This window comes from Lissotriton vulgaris, chromosome 4_1 (genome assembly GCF_964263255.1).
Source record: "Lissotriton vulgaris chromosome 4_1, aLisVul1.2, whole genome shotgun sequence".
NCBI lineage: Eukaryota > Metazoa > Chordata > Amphibia > Caudata > Salamandridae > Lissotriton > Lissotriton vulgaris.
The window spans coordinates 932,056,066-932,074,275 of NC_141691.1; the positions used below are offsets into that span (position 1 = coordinate 932,056,066).

Below are 18,210 nucleotides of genomic sequence, written 5' to 3' on the forward strand. Positions count from 1 at the left end.
CAGGTATAAATACTACCAACGTTGCCTTAAGCAATAAGCTGTTGTACTGTTGCTAGCTGTCTGCAAGACCCCGTGTTGGTGAAGCTAGCACCCTGTCGCTGCAGCCTGCTGTCCCTGTGGCGGTGAAGCTACTGATACCATTATCGCTGCTAAAGCGCGAACGATGGTGTGGTATGCTTAGGAGCTGAACAGCCGTCCCTCTCCGAAGAGCCCAGCAGATTCCAGCTGCCCGCGGACGCTGTCCCCCGCCTCCTCCTCTCGACGCGCTGAAGAAGAGCTGCTGCCTTTCTCGTGCAGAGAAATCCAGCTCCGGCGTTTCCGGTCTACCCTTGCGGGTGACAGGGATATCGAGCTTCCCCTGAAGGAGATACCAAACCTCCATCATTCTATTCAGAGGTATGGTGTTGACTAAACCCTTAGATGAGAATTCTTGAAGCAAACCTTGGCAAAACCAACTTAATTTAAAGCTACTTACTTACTCCCCTTCCACGTGTTAGGCTTAGGTCAGGCACACTGGGGTAGGCATAGTTAGAAGCACCAGTTGAGTATTTTAGCCTAATGTATATATGACTATATATATATGTTTTATTACTTTTAAACCATTGTATGGCTAAGAAACCATATCAATGCTTTTACAGTTCTATTTCGCAATACTTATCTTACTGTACGTACTTTTTATCATAACAAGTCTTGCAATTGTGGCAATACATTTCTCTTGTACGAGAAGAAAGACTGTTCAATAAATGTTAACCTTTTATTGACAAACGCCCGTCTCTCTATTCTCTACATCTCGTGAAAGTAAACTGCACTAGACTGACTGAGTGAAATACCTGTCTATTGTTTCACACGACCCTAGAGATTGACTCTTGATCTGAGGAGCAAAGTTGTCATGTTGCACGGTTGTTGGAAAGCTGAATCCCTTCTTGTCTGTGCCAGGGAAGCTGATCACTTCCCATGCTGAGAAGAAAGTTTCCAGTGACCTCTGAGCTAGTTGGTAACACACCCAATTAAGTTTAGCATAGTCAGTGGAGGCCTGGAATATCCGCAGTTCCATGTCGATACTACTGTGTTTGTTATTCCAATGCGCAGGGCCTAGTGGGAAACTAGGAACTACACTACAATTTGGCTTCTGACGGCATTGCTGACTGCTAGACTCAGTAACCTTTGCTCAAATCCTTGCTTGCCAGCTTGTCTTTTTAGGATCCTGGGTAAAACATTGCACATATTTTGCCTTATCATATATATATATCTGTGTGTAGATCCTGCACTTCATATATTTTAAAAATACTCTATTATGTGTGTTTCTTTCATTTCTCATTGCAAATTAAGCACAGAGGGCAGAAAAAAACATAGTTGTTGTTTGCTTGGAAATAATTGGGTCCAGTTTTATTATCTATATTAACTCCAGCCTTTAATCACCTCTTTTCTACTGTCTGTACTTCCAAAACACTACATGCAACATGTTACTTCTAGTGATGCACTTTCTGGTAATGTTACAGGTGTCAGATCTAGAGGTGCCAGGAGCGAAAATGTTACCATTCTTCTGGTGTTTTATTGAAGCTGATAATTTCGACAGGAAGCACAATGCTGCAACTACTTACCAAAATTGTATTACTCTGAGTCCTTCTTTCACTGTGATGACTCACTTAGTGAGGCCCCTGTGACCCCAATCACAACCTTTTCCCAAAAATAAAAATCCCTCTCCCCACTTCCTGTTCCATACTAAGCACAAACTTTGAGTAATCGCAGTGAGAGAAGGACTTACAGTAATTGACGGAGGAACAGCGATACAGACGGTCGCGAGCTCGCTTGGCCCTTGAAGATTGATGCAGTCTGAGCATTGGTTGAAGGCAGCAGATTCCTTATACAATGACAGGATAGTGATATGTCTACAAAATAAGATTTAAAAGACATCAACCTGGATTCAGCAAAACAGAATAAATTGAGTTTTTGCTCTTATATTAATTCCAATCCAGCCGCCATATTGTGTGCCCTTCATTACTTCTGCATACTGCAACAAGAGAATGCACAGAACTACCTGCAGCATTTACACTGCTTTGGTGAACCATTAATCAGCAATACAGTGCTGTGTAATTAAGATTCACAGATTGTTTAGACTCAATTACATTGTCCTCGCAATTAAAAAAGAAGACTTGTGAGATTTATCCCTTATGAAAGCCCTATATTACTAGCAAGGGCCGTCAGTATTATGATTTAAGATTTTTTAAACTGAACTATTGTCCTGAAGAAGGTGATGACACATCTTAACCCCGAAACGCTGGGTCAGCAGTTTTTTTTGTTCTTGTTTTTAACAATGTATTTTAATAAAATGTCTATAAATGACAACAGTTTTAATATATGTATAAACAATGTGAATTAGCTAAATGTTTGAAGTAAGTCATTTTGAAATTTTTGTATAAAAAATAGTTTTTGCCAATAATAATAATGACAATCTACAAATACAGCATTCCCTTTTAGATTTAATGATTTATTTTTATCTTATTGTTTTAGTGTTTTTCACATACAGGTTTGTAATTTAGCAACATGGAAATCTACTTAACTAAATCTCTATATGATCACGGATTGATTGTATCTGGTAAACCACTTAAGGTAAAGCACCAGTTATTATCTAGATTCTAGAAGTTTAAAATTAAGGAAAAGGGAACTTTTGTGTTGTTTGAGGACTTACAGTAATGCCATTACTGGTAGGTAATCACAGCATTATCGCTTGGTTCCTCTCGCCATAATGATTCACCTAGTGAGATGCACCCAAGCCAAAAGTGGGCCAGGACAACTGCACAGAAAATGCAAACACAAGATCAGACCAGAGGCAGAAAACGGCTTACAACAATGGAATCCGAACCCTGAAATCTACCAAACCATGCGACCTCCTGACCCTGGACCACCTGATAAGGAGACACAAAGGTAAAAGGAACTACACCTGGTAAACCACATAAAAGCCATTAAAAAAAAAACCAGACACCGAGAACTCCATCACCAGGACTACCAAACAGAACAGAATCACCCATCACACATTCGGCAAAGGAAACATCACCCCCTCAGGAGACTGAGGATCCGAACAAAACATCATCAGAATCATCTCCTGCCGGTGATGAAACAAGAAATCCACCATGAGCACAAAGCCAGGATTCAAAGAAAGAGCAAGCCTGTCCTCAAATACTCGAAAGAAAGGATACAAACAAGACAACACGCCTTACTCCCCCAGCCGGTGAGCAACAGCCACCAGAAAAAAACACCTTTAAGGTCAGAACGCGTAACCCTACAGAAGCCAGTGGTTCGAAATGGGGAAAGGAAAGAACCTGCAACACAAATGTGAAATCCCAAGAAGGACACACCACCAGGGGGGAATGAATGGAGAGTAGAGGGACACCAGAAAGATACCAGAAACTAGATCCTGAGCATCCACCAGACCCTCCCCCCAGGGACCGAAAAGCCTTCATTGCTGCTCAATAAACCCAAAGAACTCAGACCCAGCTAGAAACAATCCTGGAAAAAATTCAGCACCTGAGGCAGGAATTAGAAGAGGACACACTGCTGGTGATCACCCTAAGCCTGGAACATCTTCTAAGTCCTAGCAGAAGAAGACCCAGTAGACAACAGTCTGGATACCTTCACAGCAGACGAGACAGAGGCTAGGAGACCCTGTAACTGTAATCCCTCCTGCTTCATTACCAAACTGTCTACTTCAGCCACATCAGGGGGGCACCTGGAGACACGGAAACATCAGGGAATACAGAACTAATGGAAACCTCCCCTCTGAACCCACCACCATCTCTATCAACAGAGGAAAACAAACAGAGCAGGCCATTTTGGAGCCACCAGAACAACCTGAGCCATCTCCCACCAAACTCGAAGCAGGACCTTCGGAACAAAGGTAAAGAAGGTAAGCACACACCAAGCCCACAGGCCAAGGGAACTGCAGGACATCCATCCCAAATTCAAGTCTTCCCTTCCTCTGAAAACCAAATGGGGAAGAAGTGCTGTGCCGGGTCTCGCAAACATGTCCGTCTGGGGGTGACCCCACAACCGACACACCTCGGCAAATACCCAGGAAAAAGACTTAATTCCAGAGAGGACATTACCTCCATGTGCAGGAGAAAGAACAAACATCATAGAATTCACAGAATACAAATGGCCCTGAGAGACCCCACAGATGAATGAGCCCATCGGAACATCCAAACCGCAAATTCAGACAAGGACAGACCTAGATTTGATCATAGCTAGCATATAATCACATTGGAAATCTCTTAAAAAAACGTATTCATCCTCACAAGCTGTTAAACCAAAAAAATGATCAGGGACACTCGAGTAACTAATATGGAAAAAATAGCAGCACGCTGTACATTAGATTTGCAAGCACCCAAGAGCATGGTTGACGTCAATGACCTCAATTTGCAATACAACAAGACAATGTCAAGCATTCTCGAGGACATAGCCCCTTTAAAACTGAAAAGGGTCACTGACAAAGTCAAAAACCCGAGGTTCAATGATGCCCTTAATGAAGAAAGAAGATCAATGAGACTATCAGAACGCAAATGGCGACTACACCCCTTCTCACCCCACTTAACCCTACTGAGACAATCGAGGAAAGCTTACAATAAAAGCATTATTAAATCTTTAAAATACTTTTTCAGGAAAGAACTGGATAATGCAGTAAACTTTTTGATATACTTAAAGAACAATTCAATAAATCAGCTAAAGTAGCACCAGCCATCACCATTAATAGCCTAACTAGTGAAGATTGCTCGGTCTTCATTACAGATAAAGCTAATTCTTTGGAGAGGGAACTAAAAAAATCCGCCGAAGACATTTAAAGTAAGAAGGATACAGAGAACGAAGAACTTGTTCAACAAGAAGCAAAGAAACCTAAAAACAATACCAGATGGTCAGATTTTAAAGCGTTCAGGGAATTAGACATCTCAAAGATCATGTCGACCACTAAACCTAACAACCACTATATCGATCCCCTACCAGCAAAGTGCTGGTCCTCCTTAAACCACCTGGTAATCCCATTTTGGACAAAGATCATAAATGCCTCATTGTCACAAGGACAAACCCCGGCCTGCCTTAAAACAGGCCAAGTCATTACTCTTCTAAAAAAAACAACAGAGAACCCTTTTGCTCCAAACAATTTCAGACCTGTGACTAATAATCCCATGTTAGCCAAAGTTCTGGAAAAATGTGTCCAACAACAATTCAGTCCACACATTTCTGAGTTCAACCTGCTAAATGTTTGCCAATCGGGCTTCCGTCCAAACCATAGCACAGAAACTGCAATTTTGCACATTGTAGATGACACACTGCTGGCTCTTGACCACTATGGGGCTGATTCACAGAACTAACTTAAGACAAAATCCAAAACATACTACTTTGGGTATTTACAGAAGTTAGGGTTTTGTCTTAAGACAGACTTAAGACAGAATCCTAACTTAAGTCTGTCTTAAGTCTGTCTTAAGATAAAATCCTAACTTCTGTGAATACCAAAAGTAGTAAGTTTAGGATTTTGTCTTAAGTTATTTCTGTGAATCGGGCCCTATAAAACCTGCCTCTTAATCTTGCTGGACCTGTCGACTGCGTTCGACACAGTGAACCATGACTAAATTCTAGATCGGATGACAAACAGAATGGACCTAGAGGGTACAGTTCTTAAGTGGTTCAGCTACTTTCTTGAGAACAATTCATTGTCAACCAAACCCTTTCTAGCTCAACCAATAATACAATTGGAGTTCCACAGGGATCAACGCTTTCACCTGCGCTATTCAATCTATAAGTCGAACCACTCACAGAAATATTACAAAAAGCAAACATCGCTTTCCACATGCATGCGGATGACACTCAGTTGTACATCAAGGTCGCATCAACAGAAGAGATAAAGACCATGAACTATGCGCTATCTAGAACCCTCCAATGGCTAACCAAGAATCACCTGAAGCTAAACCCTCAGAAAACCGAATTCCTGATGATTACACCACAGAAAAACATACTAAAGTCAGCAGAATGGGCCAACCTTATCACTGCTCTAAATTGTACTCCAAAGATTGTAGACTTCACCAAATCACTTGGAATTACCCTAGATACAAAACCTGAACATGTTAGCACATATTAATACAATGGCAAAAAATGCCAGGTTCCACTTAATCTACTTGCAAAAACGTTAACTTTTCCTGAACAAAACAGACCTTAAAACTGCAGTGCAAGCGCTGGTCATATCAAGGATCAAATACAGGTGCACTACCCTGGCTGGGCTACCCAAGACCTCAACAGCCCCATTGAAAGCTGATTGCGGGATCCAAAAAATTTGACCATATCTCCCCTCACCTGAAAATGCTAAACTGGCTGCCTCTCGAAGCAAGAATTAAATTCAAGTTGGCATGCATCACTTTTAATGCAATACACCACAAAACTCCAGGTTACCTGGCTCAGAAACTTACGCTTTCCGGAGGTAACCAACCCTCTAGAAGCAAATCAGACTAATTTCTGAAACCGGCTCGCTTCTGCAAGAAAAAGACCTATGACAGAGCATTCTCAGGAGCAGCACCTAGAATTCGGAATGCACTCCCACCAAACATCAGAAGAATTACATCCATTGCAACCTTCAAAAAGGAAGGAAAATTGTACTATATGAGCAAATTTCTCCCATAAGACTATATTGGAGGACTGCTGTCTATAAACTGCTCACTTGTATTCATTGCTCCGCTAACCATGGGATGGTACAAAGTTTATCCTGTTTTTTAACTGCGCCGTGGTAATTTTATTACTGAATGTCTATATGTTTATATGCTAAACTGAAGTGTAAAACATGAATGACTGATTTTTCCTCCAATGTTCTGTTTTGTTTGAAACGCTACTGTAAAGCGCTCTGATACCCTGCACTGGGTCATGTTCGCGCTATAGAAAACCCTAAATACATAAATAAGTAAATGCTGTGACCCCCACAACGAACCGCAGGAACCCCCCCAGAAGCCTGCAATGAACAGTAATATGGGAACGTGCATGCTGAAGAGCGAATGATTTCAAGAAGTATCCTGATGACACCAATGGAAAGAGCTGCAGAAAAGACAGCATCCTGAAAGGCATGGATGCCACTCAGGTGCGGGGCATGAGAACCAATACTGGCTGAAAGTGGTAGAATTCAACCTGAACCTTGGAAGGCCAGAAACACAGCACATGTTGCAAACAGTCAACAGCAGAATATGAAGGTGCACATTGAGCCTATAAACAAGACGTAGGGTCAAAAGTAGATTCCAGCGCATGTAATGCATGTAGTGGAGTCAACCCTGCAGACCACTGAGTAAGAGAGTAAGACCAGCCACAGTAGGACCCAACAATGCCATAACATCTAGCACATCAACCATGGGTGATGGTATTTCCCGTACTACAGTCCAACAGGCATGCAGAAATTAAGACACATGACATTACAGAAACATCAGTGAAGCTGGAAAAAAAAGCCACAGTGAACCGGAACAAACAACGCGAATGGGGTCAAAAAGCATGAGCCATAAAATACAATAGGCAAAGTCATTAAGCCAAAACATTGAAATGCTGATATCTGGAACAGTGGTAATTGCTCTGTGATCAAAGTCAATTCAGAAAAGGGGGTGATGATGAACAGAGTGTCTGAATTAAGCAGACCACTCTTACCCAGTCCAAAGATCAGGGCTTGATCCATCACCGTTATTTATCTCACTGAACCATCCCAGCTCAGAACCTGGCTACATGCAAATTAGTCTGTCCCTGGCCCAGTGCATCATCGGAACAGAGTATACCCTTCCACGCTTATGGTGGACAAAACGATTCAGAAAAGGGGGTGGTGATGGACAGAGTATCTGAATTAAACAGAGCACTCGTACCCAGTCAACAGACAGTTTTCTGAATTGTTTTGTCCACCATAAGCGTAGAAGGGTATACTCAGATGTGAGTCCCTTGCTCACTGCACCATCAGGATTCAAGCAAGCCGGGCCGACGACGGCTGAAATGCCAGAATCTGGTCCCCGAAAGCTTGTTTCCTTCCCAGTATAAGAATTGGCTTGGTAGTTTGGTCTGCCCTGTTCCCATGATGCACTGGGCCATCGTCAGACTAATTTGCATATAGCCAAGTTATGAGCTGGGATGGTGCAGTGAGCTAAAAAACGGTGATGGATCAAGCCCTGATCTTTGGACTGGGTAAGAGTGGTCTGCTTAATTCAGACACTCAGTTCATCACCACCCCCTTCCCCCCCCCTTTTTCTGAATCTGTGATCAAAGTGGCAGGACTTGAACACCTGTCTTTAAGGTAATGCTGAACCACAGACAAGCACCCGGCAAAAACAAGCTAAAGTTCCTGGCTGCTCGCTTTTGCTGCAGATATACAATTAGACACTAAAATGTATAGCCTGGTAAAGGCACATACAGTAGAGTGTCCTGCAGGTGCCAAGCCGCCCACAGGAATATCCACCACTTGCCTCCTCCAATGTTGCACTCCCCAGGTAGAGAACTTGGGGGCGCCAACATCTCGCTCTGTAACCTGCTGTAACACAATCAGAAACAGAGAGGCACTGCAGTGCAACACCTCCAGGCCACTCTGCATGCATGTTGTTAGAACACCACCTACAGCTGAGAAACTGACAATCAATTTACAGTCAGAGAGTGACCCCCTGGCACCAACTTACATGATAAGAGGCAAAGTTGCGTGAGGAATAAAGAGAGGTGGAACCAACATCAGCACCACCTAAGTGCCCCAAATCATTTTATTTGTGACATCAACAGCAGCAAGCATAAAGGGGGTACGGCAATGAGCAGTCAGCAACGACCGTGCAAAATACAAGTCACTCCTCTGAGAACTTGGAGGGGGAGCTATGTGGAATAGGCTTGACTGTAACTCAACCCCGAGAGAACTATGTGCCCATGAGCAAGGCAACTCTAAGACCACATTGGGATGACTGCAAGTAAAACTTTGTGCGCAAACACTCACCCGGGCGACATTTCAGAGAGTAAAATATCAAGGAATGAGCCAATTAACTACAGGTACTGACAGAATCCTCTCAAACTGTACGTGTGTGACATACTTCCATAAAATCCCAGATGTAAATAGGCTCCAAAAGCACACCGCCGGGGCCGGGGGGCGGGGAAATCCCCTCAAAATAGTGCAACCCAAAATCATACACCTATGGTTTGGCACTCATAGGTCACAAGAACAAGGAACCAAGCAACAGCCAAGCTTTAGACAGCCAACCTGAAACTGGAGAAGCCCCCTACCAGAGGCGGCCTATCCGAAAGCCAGTTTCACCCAGGAGATACAGTCTCCATCAACTGGTATATGCCCCGTAGCCAGCCAGAGAGAGGCACTGCAGACCTCTGGCCTGGCTGCAATAAATGGGTCCAGGGAGGAGCCCCAATGTGTCACACCACAGACAGACATGCTATCTCCTCCCTTAAATGAATTGCCAGCACCCAGATCTAGAACTGAAGATTCCTTGTAATACGGTCCCAGCGATCTCCTCAACCCTGCTGAGTCAGTGCGGCCAGGAACAGAGCCGCCATGAAATGCTTGAGCATGTGCATCGCGCGTGCCTATAGATTGGGACGCAAAAAAGGAACATGTAGTAAGGAGGGGGTTGTTTTTTTATACTTGGGAAAAGGTTGTGATTGGAGGCACAGAGACCTCCTTAAGGGAGTCATCATGGCGAGAGGAACGGAGGGGTAATCAAAGGATGTCTATTATGGCAAGATAGGGCTAGCAGTTACAACCTCTGGCTTCTGCTTTGTAACTTTTCTTGCTATCTTGGTCTTGGAGTGTTAAAGGCAGAAAAAGTAAATAGAGATGTAACACCCCAGTTTACCTTCTGTTTCTTTAACTCCATGATCTTTTTTAGTCCCTCAGCAACAACTAAGAGGCTCCCGAGGTTGCTGAGGGTGGGACAAGAGGAGAATTCGCTGGGTTTGTAGGATCAGTAATGCCAATTCCTCTAGACTTTGTATTTGCTGAAGTGCCATCCACCAAATTAAATGCAAACTTAGAAAGCAGTGTTTTCCGGCCATTTTGTTGTACATTACTAGAGGTAATCCAGGCCTAGGCCTAGGGCACTCTGAGGACTCTACAGCTCCTTGAAAAATGACATCATCTGGCAACTGTAATTATAGAAAGTTGATAGTGTCTAGTGCAGATTCAGCTATGTGCCAGGTACCAGCCCTAGCTTTCCATTGCATTCTACCAGAGAACAATGGCTAGCTGGTGCTTGGTTCTTACAACATTGAGGTTTTTATATTCAATCAATCAATCAATCAATCAATGAATTTGTAAAGCACACTACCTACCCGTGAGGGTGTCAAGGTGCTGTGGGGAGGGGGTGCTGCTACTGCTTGAAGAGCCAGGTCTTGAGGAGTCTTCTGAAGGTGAGCAGATCTTGGGTCTGCCATAGGTGGGTAGGGAGGGTGTTCCATGTTTTGGCGGTGAGGAAAGAGACAGATCTGCCTCCAGAGCTGGTTCGTTGGATGCGGGGGACAGCGGTGAGGGCGAGGCTGGCGGAGCGCAACTGGCGGGTGGGGGAGTAGAAGCTGAGTCTGCTGTTGAGGTAGGCTGGTCCGATATTGTGGAGTGTCTTGTGTGCGTGGGTGAGGAGCTTGAAGGTGATCCTCTTGTCGACAGGGAGCCAGTGTAGGTCTTTCAGGTGAGGGGTGATGTGGCTGCAGTGAGGGACGTTGAGAATCAGTCTGGCGGAGACGTTTTGGATGCAGGTGTTTGGCTGGGATTCCTGCATAGAGTGCATTGCCGTAATGTCTAGCCTGCTGCTGACGACAGTGACGAGGTCAAAGAGTCTAAAAGAGGATTTTTAGTCAGGTTTCCAGCAAAGGTCAAACAGCAAAATAGTAACGCAACACATTTTTATGGGATATATAGTAGCTGTGAGGTGCAAAGCAGTGAAGAGGGGATAAAACCTGTATCCCCTCAGTGTAGTGTCAGCAAACTAACGCCACGTATATTACAAAAACATACACTGATGCACACTCTCGCTCTCTCAATATTAAATACTGGTGTCTGTATAGACAAGTTACACATTAGAGACAACAGCCTATTCATTTAGTGAAAAAAGCAGAAGTTCTTGGAAACAATCGTCTGAAAGGGTGTCTTTAATGTTCATGAGAACCAGCCGACACGTGTTTCGTCGCGTAAGCGACAGTCTTCCCGCGACTCCTCATGGCTAAGGAAAATTGAAGTATTGTTGGGAGAGTCGCTCTGGCGGTGATACTTCCGACCCGACAGGGCCCTGGACTGTGAATTAAAAGGCTGAATGTTCGAGAATTCTCTCAGTCTGAGATTTCCGCATTGCGGGAAATGCAATGGTGAATCAAAATGTAGGACACTCCTATTACCTATGTGAAGGACCAACACCGAATCTCGTTGTACATGGAATGTAAATACCTTGAAAGAAACCAATTTATTTCATTCACTGAGTGAACTGGTAAATAACAAGGCTTGGACGATAATCAGACAATGTGAGGCTTAGGGCGGAAGGACGGGTGCATCCATTACCTGCTCCTCGAGTCCGTGTACTAGGATAAGGTCACTGCTGCTGACGAGGGCCTGTGTCACCGTTCTTCTTGTTTTGTTGGGAATCCACTTGTAGAACCTGCGGTGCAGGCAGAGGGTGTTCTAGCGGGAGGAGGAGACGGCGTTGACCTGCCTTGACATGAAGTGGGAGGAGTCGAGGATGATCCCCAGGTGCGTGCGTGGTCAGTGGGTGTCGGTACTGTTACCAGCGCGTTCGGCCACCAGGAGTTGTCCCAGGCTGAGGGGGTCGGACCGAGGATGAGGATCTCCGTCTTGTCTGAGATCAGCTTCAGTAGGCTGCTCCTCATCCATTTGGCGAGGGCCTTCATTCCCTCGTGGTGGTTGGTTTTGGCTGTGTGCGGGTCCTTGGTGAGGAAGAGGATGAGCTGGGTGACGTAGGAGATGAATATTGAGGTCATGCTGGCGGGCAACTTGGGTGACGGGGACCATGTAGAGGTTGAACAGTGTCAGGCTGAGGGATGAGCCTTGAGGTACACCGCAGATGATGTCGGTGGTTTTGGATTGGAAGGGTGGGAGGCGGATGCTCTGTGTTCTGCCGGAGATGAATGATGCGGTCCGGTCGAGGGCCTTCTCTTGGACTCCGGCTTCTTGGCGGCGTATCTTTAGGGTGCGATGGCAGACCATGTTGAAGGCGGATGACAGGTCCAGGAAGATCAGGGCTGATGTTTCGCCATTGTCTAGTTGGCACCTGATGTTGTCTGTGGTTGCAATGAGGGCTGTCTTGGTGCAGTGGTTTCTTATGAATCTGGTCTGGGACAGGTCTTAGATGTTGTTGTCCTCGAGGTAGCGGGTCAGTTGTGTGTTGACGATTTTTTTGATGACCTTCTCCATGAATCGGAGCAGGGAGATGGGCCGGAAGTTCTTGAGGTCCTTGGGGTCCGCCTTGGGGCGTTGATCTCGGCATACTTCCAGCTTTCCGGGAATGTGGCAGTCTCGAGGGAGATGTTGATGACCTTCCGTAGTTGGAGTGCGATTGCTGCGTCTGCACTGTTGAATATGTGGTGTGGGCAGGGGTCTGATGGTGATCCGGAGTGGATGGAGTTCATGACCTTGCATGTCTCGTCGTCGTTGACGTTGGTCCAGGAGGTCAGGCCATTGATGCGGGTGGGGTTCGTCGGGTGGGTGGGGATTGGTGTTGTCGGGGTGGTCAAGATGATGAAGCTGCTGTGGATGTCAGTGATCTTGCGGTGGAAGAAGGTAGCCAGCGAGTCGCACAGTTCCGGTGAGGGCGGGATGTCATTGGTGTTGGCGCTGGGTTGGAGAGTTCCTTCACAATACTGAAGAGCTCTGTGCTGTTGTGTGCATTGTTGTCCAGGCAGGTTTTGAAGGAGGATCCCTTGGCTAATCTGATGAGGTGGTGATGCCTGCTGGTGGCATTACTGTGGGCTGTTTGGCTGTCCGGTGTTGGTTCCTGGAGCCATGTCTTCTCCTGCTTCCGGCATGCTCGTTTGGTGGTCAGTAGCTCTTCGGTGAACCAGTAGGCTTTCTTGCTGGTGCGGCTGTATGGGGGTTTCTTGAGCGGGAAGAGGGGGCTGGCGCAGTTGGTGATCCATTTCCTGAGGTGGCTTGCTGCGTCATCTGGGCCGGTGGGGTCAGTGGGAGGGTCCCGGGCTAGGGTGGTGGTCAGCTGGTTCTTGGTGACTTTGCTCCCGCAGCGGCGGGGCAGCTGTTTGGTGCGGTGGTGTGTGGTGGGTTTCTAAAAGATAAAGTGAACGCAGCAGTGGTCGGTCCAGTGGAGTTCGGTGGTGTGTTCGAAGGAGACGTGGGTGCTTGTGGTGATGATGGGATCAAGCGTGTGGCCGGCGGTGTGGATGGGTGCTGTGACGAGTTCTTTGAGACCCAGGTTGGCGAGGTTGTCAATCAGGGTGATGGAGTTGGTGTTGTTGTTGTTCTCGAGGTGGAAGTTCGGGTCCCCGAGGAGGATGTAGTCCATGGAGGCGAGTACATGGATGCTGGCGAGGTCAGCGATGGAGTCGCTGAACTGAGCCCGGGGTCCGGTTGGTCTGTAGACGAGTGTTCCTCTTAGGGTGGTGTTGGGGTCGGTGTGGATCCAGAAGTGCAGGTGTTCGGCGGTGCTGAGGGTGTCGTCCGAGTGGGTGGAGACCTTGAGGCTGGACTTGTGGAGGATGGCTATTCCGTTGGTGCAATCTTTGCGGGTGATCTTGTAGCCGTCTGGGACGGCTATGGCGATGTCGGGCGCCGAGGAGTCGTTCCACCAGGTCTCGGTCAGGAAGGCAATATCTGGGGCGGAGGTGTCGAGCAGGTCCCAGAGCTCGACGGTGTGTTTGCGGGCGGGGCGAGTGTTCAGGAGTATGCAGCGCAGCATTCTCCATCAGTAGGGAGGTGGGAGGGAGGATTAGGTGGGAGGAGGGTGTAAAACAGCCAATGGGAGTGGGGGCGGGGCCGCAGGGGACACAGTTGTTGGAAAGGCGAAGGGAAAGGAAGAGAAGGGGGCGGGGATGCAGGGGGCAGCAGCGGGAGGGGGACAGCGAGAGCGGGGACACGGGCAGGCAGAGAAGTAGAAAGAAAAAAAAACCATGCACAGTGAAAAGAATACAAATGTGATACAGTAGTTACACAACATCCCAGTCCTAACAATACCATGTTTATTTTTGTATACTTTACACTGCAGAATCTAATTGTTTCTAGGCGCATCCTTACTGAGTTGGGATATAAGGTAGAATGGTGACAGTAACAATGACAGAGTTCATGAATGAGGCTAGATAAATGCACAGGGTATAAATGAGTTGCATAGTAACTTAAAGTGCTTAAGTTACATAGCTCAGGCATGTGGTGCTACAGATAGGCTTCGGTGGTTACAGCGAGCGTGTCAGTATGCATTGAGAGAATTCACGAATATCACACAGAATGTACCATTTGACTTGAAAATAGCCCAATATGCAGATAACGCAGACAGACGAGGGGAGAGATGGGGAGAGAATCCACAAATTATTGGTTTAGAACTTCTGGCACTTGAATCGCGACCTGAGCTGGATCATTCATTGGGAGTGGTAGATTTCCCTCAGGAGGTTCTTCTACAAGCAAGGTGCTGTCACGCAGAATCTTGCCACGTTTGTTTCTGCATCTGGTTATAGGGGTGACTGGTAGATTACATTTTGTTGAGACAAGGTTGTTCGCAGATGTGTCTTTTGCAAATCATTTCTTCCATGTATTTTGTAACGAATCCTCTAATGTATTTGTATGTGAGACATATCTTGATGTAATTGTGTCTTTTAATCCGAGCATGTGGTTGCTGTCGGTTCCTGTTTTTCACCCCCAAAAAATCAATCTACGAGCCATGGGGCATATTACCAACAACTAGCGATAATTATCGCTATGTTGGCTTAGCGGCAATATTTTTATCGCTGAGCTGCGGCGATTTTTATCGCTTAGGAACCTTGCTATTATCAAGGTTTATCTCCTAAGCGATAAAAATAGGCCGAAATGCATGAATATCGCTGAAAAGTCAGCGATATTCATGCATTACCGAGCTAATGCTCTTAGAATTTTGCTTTTAAAGCCAAAAAAGCAGAGATAAACCCCCTTGATAATATGCCCCCATGTTTTGTGCCTTCTGTGGGCTTATTGTTTGATTAGCTGAGTTCGACTTGAGAGTGGGTTTGGAAACGGGAGGCCATATTATCAAGCAAGGGCGATACATTATTGCCCCTTTATTCAGCTGGAAACTGCAGCTAAAGCGGCGATAATAGGCTTGATAATATGCTCTTGTGAATTTGCATTGAAGCCCAGGTTCTGGTGTTAACCTGGGCTTCTATGGGAATTCACAAGGGCATAGTATCAAGCCCACTATCGCAGTTTCCTGCTAAGAAAAGCGGTGATAATGTATCGCGGGGTTCTTAGGAGCTTCACTTAGTGGATTCATATTTTTCGTTGCTTTTCCTACTCTCAAGCTGAGGTTAAATTCCATGCACCACCGCACACCTTGCTTTGTATACTTTTCTGGCGATGGGCAGCTGTTTCTCCCAAAAAGGTAGGCAGCGTACACAGAAATGTTGGGGCATATTATCAAGGGGGTTTATCTCCGCTTTTTTGGCTTTAAAAGCCAAGAAAGCGGAGATAAAATTATCTCCCTATTACCTAGCTGTCGCTAACACCAGTTAGCGACAGCTAGTAGGAAATAGCGACCATCTTGGGCCCCACTTTGCATGTCAGTGATATTTATCACTAATGACATGCAAAGTGGGCGTGCCAAGATGTTAGCGAATGAAAACAGTCGCTAACATCGCTAGCTCCTATTACCAACTTTTGGAGATATTCGCGCTAAGCGCGAATATTTCCAAAAGCTAACACCTGCCCTGAGCATTTCTTAGCCATGCTATCCAATGGGAGGTGGATAACATGGCTAGGAGCATTAGCTCGCTAATGCATGAATATCGCTGACTTTTCAGCGATATTCATGCATTGCGGCCGATTTTTATTGCATTTGCGATAAACCTTGGTAATACCAAGGTTTATCTGCGATAAAAATTGCCGCAGCTCAGCGGTAAATTGTTGTCTCTAACCAATCAATAGCGATAATTATCGCTATTGCTTGGTAATATGCCCCGTTATTATTAATTATTTTTTAGAGGAATAAAAAGTGAAGTCGTTACATTGCAGCAAAAAAAATGTTTTGTGGTGCAGTGTAGGTAACGACCCGTGATCTCTTTTCTCTGCCTCCACTGGAGACTCCAACCTGCATGGATTGAGCCCCCCACCCCCGCACCCCATCTTTCTGGAGGCACAGATTGTGTTGAAAAGTAACGTTAAATGTTATTCTTTCTCATTCTTTTAGGGTTCAAGTACACTCCCTGGACAAGTAGCGTTCAAGATGTCAACCATGCCTCTTGGTATGAAGCTGCCTGTGCTTACAGGCTTTGTTGATTTCCTGCGTGCTACAGAACTATATGAAAAGGTAAAAGCACAAGTATTTATTTTAACACATTGATGTTTTTAAAGAGTCAAAGCATTATTTATCACCCTGTGGCCTTTCACATGTCAGAAACTCTATATTTGATACATTTCTCCTCATTCACTTTTTAAAATAAATAATGCAACTGGGAACACCACACAACCCGAATATTTGCACTAGGAGAACACTCGTTTAAATCTAATAATCTCAACAGTAAACCCTCAGTGAAAATTCTGTCTGTGGAAGGCAGCCAAGGTACATCCTCCTCTTTTGATAAACCATGCCCCCTTTGAACCTTTAACCTTATTTCATTCTAAGAATCGACCTCATTTGCCCGTTGAAGAGAATGGAAGGATATATTTACCCCCAGCCGTCAACAACCTGGAATTGACCAAAAGCCTCTCTTTTAAACACTGTTTAACCCTGAGCTTCCTTCAAATTTCTATAATGGCAGGGTAACCAAGGAAGGAAATCTAGGAACTTCCCGCAGGTGTGCCAACTCTGGCACTTATGTCTCTTGTCCTAAGATTACCCATGATATATATTTTTGGATTAAGATCGTGGGGGCCTTAAAACGGAGGGAAGCCTAAACCCGCTGCTCTTTCAGAATAGGGCTTAATGTGCAGAGAGCAGGACGTATTCCATTGATCTTCCTACAACACGGAATCAAGGGGGTAGAGCCTCATCTACAAAATTCCTGTCTCGTGGCAACATGTTAAAGCTTTTAGAGCGAGGTACTTGTACCCAGGGGAGTTGCCTACCTGCGTCCCTAAATTATTCTTAGTGGTTGGATAAGATGTCACTCGCTTTAATTAATAATTATTTGTGTGTGTTTGAGTTGCTCATGAACATGAGCATCTCTTTATGCGTTTTTAGTTATGATTATCACAATGTGTGAACGTGGTAAATGCTACCCCTGCCTAGGCACCCATGGCTATTGTTTTCATACATTCATTTTTTTGAAGACATGGTTGTGAGATAAAAAGTGGCTGCTGCCAACAGAGGACATCCCCTTCCAAACCTTCCTCTGCCTGTGTTTTGTTTCCAGGACTTCTAGAGCAAATATAGTCTTTCTTGGTTAACGTTTTATGCAGTGACCACTGCGATGCGTAAAGGCGAGAGCACCTTCCCAGACTCCTCTCTAAGAAGAAAACGTCTACCAGGATAGGCCCTTTGAATCTGAATTCTTTTTTTCCTGGTGGACATTTGCATTTGCTACAGCAGCCCGAACTCGGGCGTATAAGCTTGATTTCCCTTCAACTTGTTGAAAACCTTTCTACCTTCACATGAATGAACCCTCCTACAGATCAGTACTTCCAGAATACGGAGGTGAATATCGCCCTATCCGATAGAAGTAAATGAGATGGCACCTGCTGAATGTCGGCTGTCCTGCTGCTGAGTGAATAGATTCAAAGGGAGTGTTCTAACCCACACAAGAGGCCAGAGGAGCACCACATAAGCAGTCCATTGCTCTGCTGCTAAGTGCTATTGAGTGGTGACTTTGCATGAGAAGTACACTCCCTTGTTGCCCCACCTCTTATTATTTTTTAAATGAACCCATCTGCTGTTGAGATGATCTCTCTACAGGGGCATAGCTTAAGCTTGGGGTGGGTGGGGGTGGGGGGTAAACACCGTAACAAATGTATTATTTATTAAATATTTGAGATCAGGAGCTTTCAGTCTGGTATGGTAAGGTGTGGAAAAACACACCCACACACACGTCTCCATT

At 45.4% G+C, this 18,210-nt stretch overlaps 1 protein-coding gene across 1 annotated transcript in view; it reads left to right on the forward strand.

Moving 5' to 3' along the window:
- The first annotated feature begins 3,762 nt into the window (after nt 1-3,762).
- Nucleotides 3,763-18,210, forward strand: part of LOC147722739 (uncharacterized) — a 331,420-nt gene continuing 316,972 nt past the window's right edge. The window contains exons 1-3 of the mRNA XM_086967370.1: nt 3,763-3,904; nt 9,185-9,312; nt 16,365-16,484. Of these exons, the coding sequence (XP_086823496.1) occupies nt 3,763-3,904; nt 9,185-9,312; nt 16,365-16,484 (390 nt within the window). The remainder of the gene's footprint in view (nt 3,905-9,184; nt 9,313-16,364; nt 16,485-18,210) is intronic.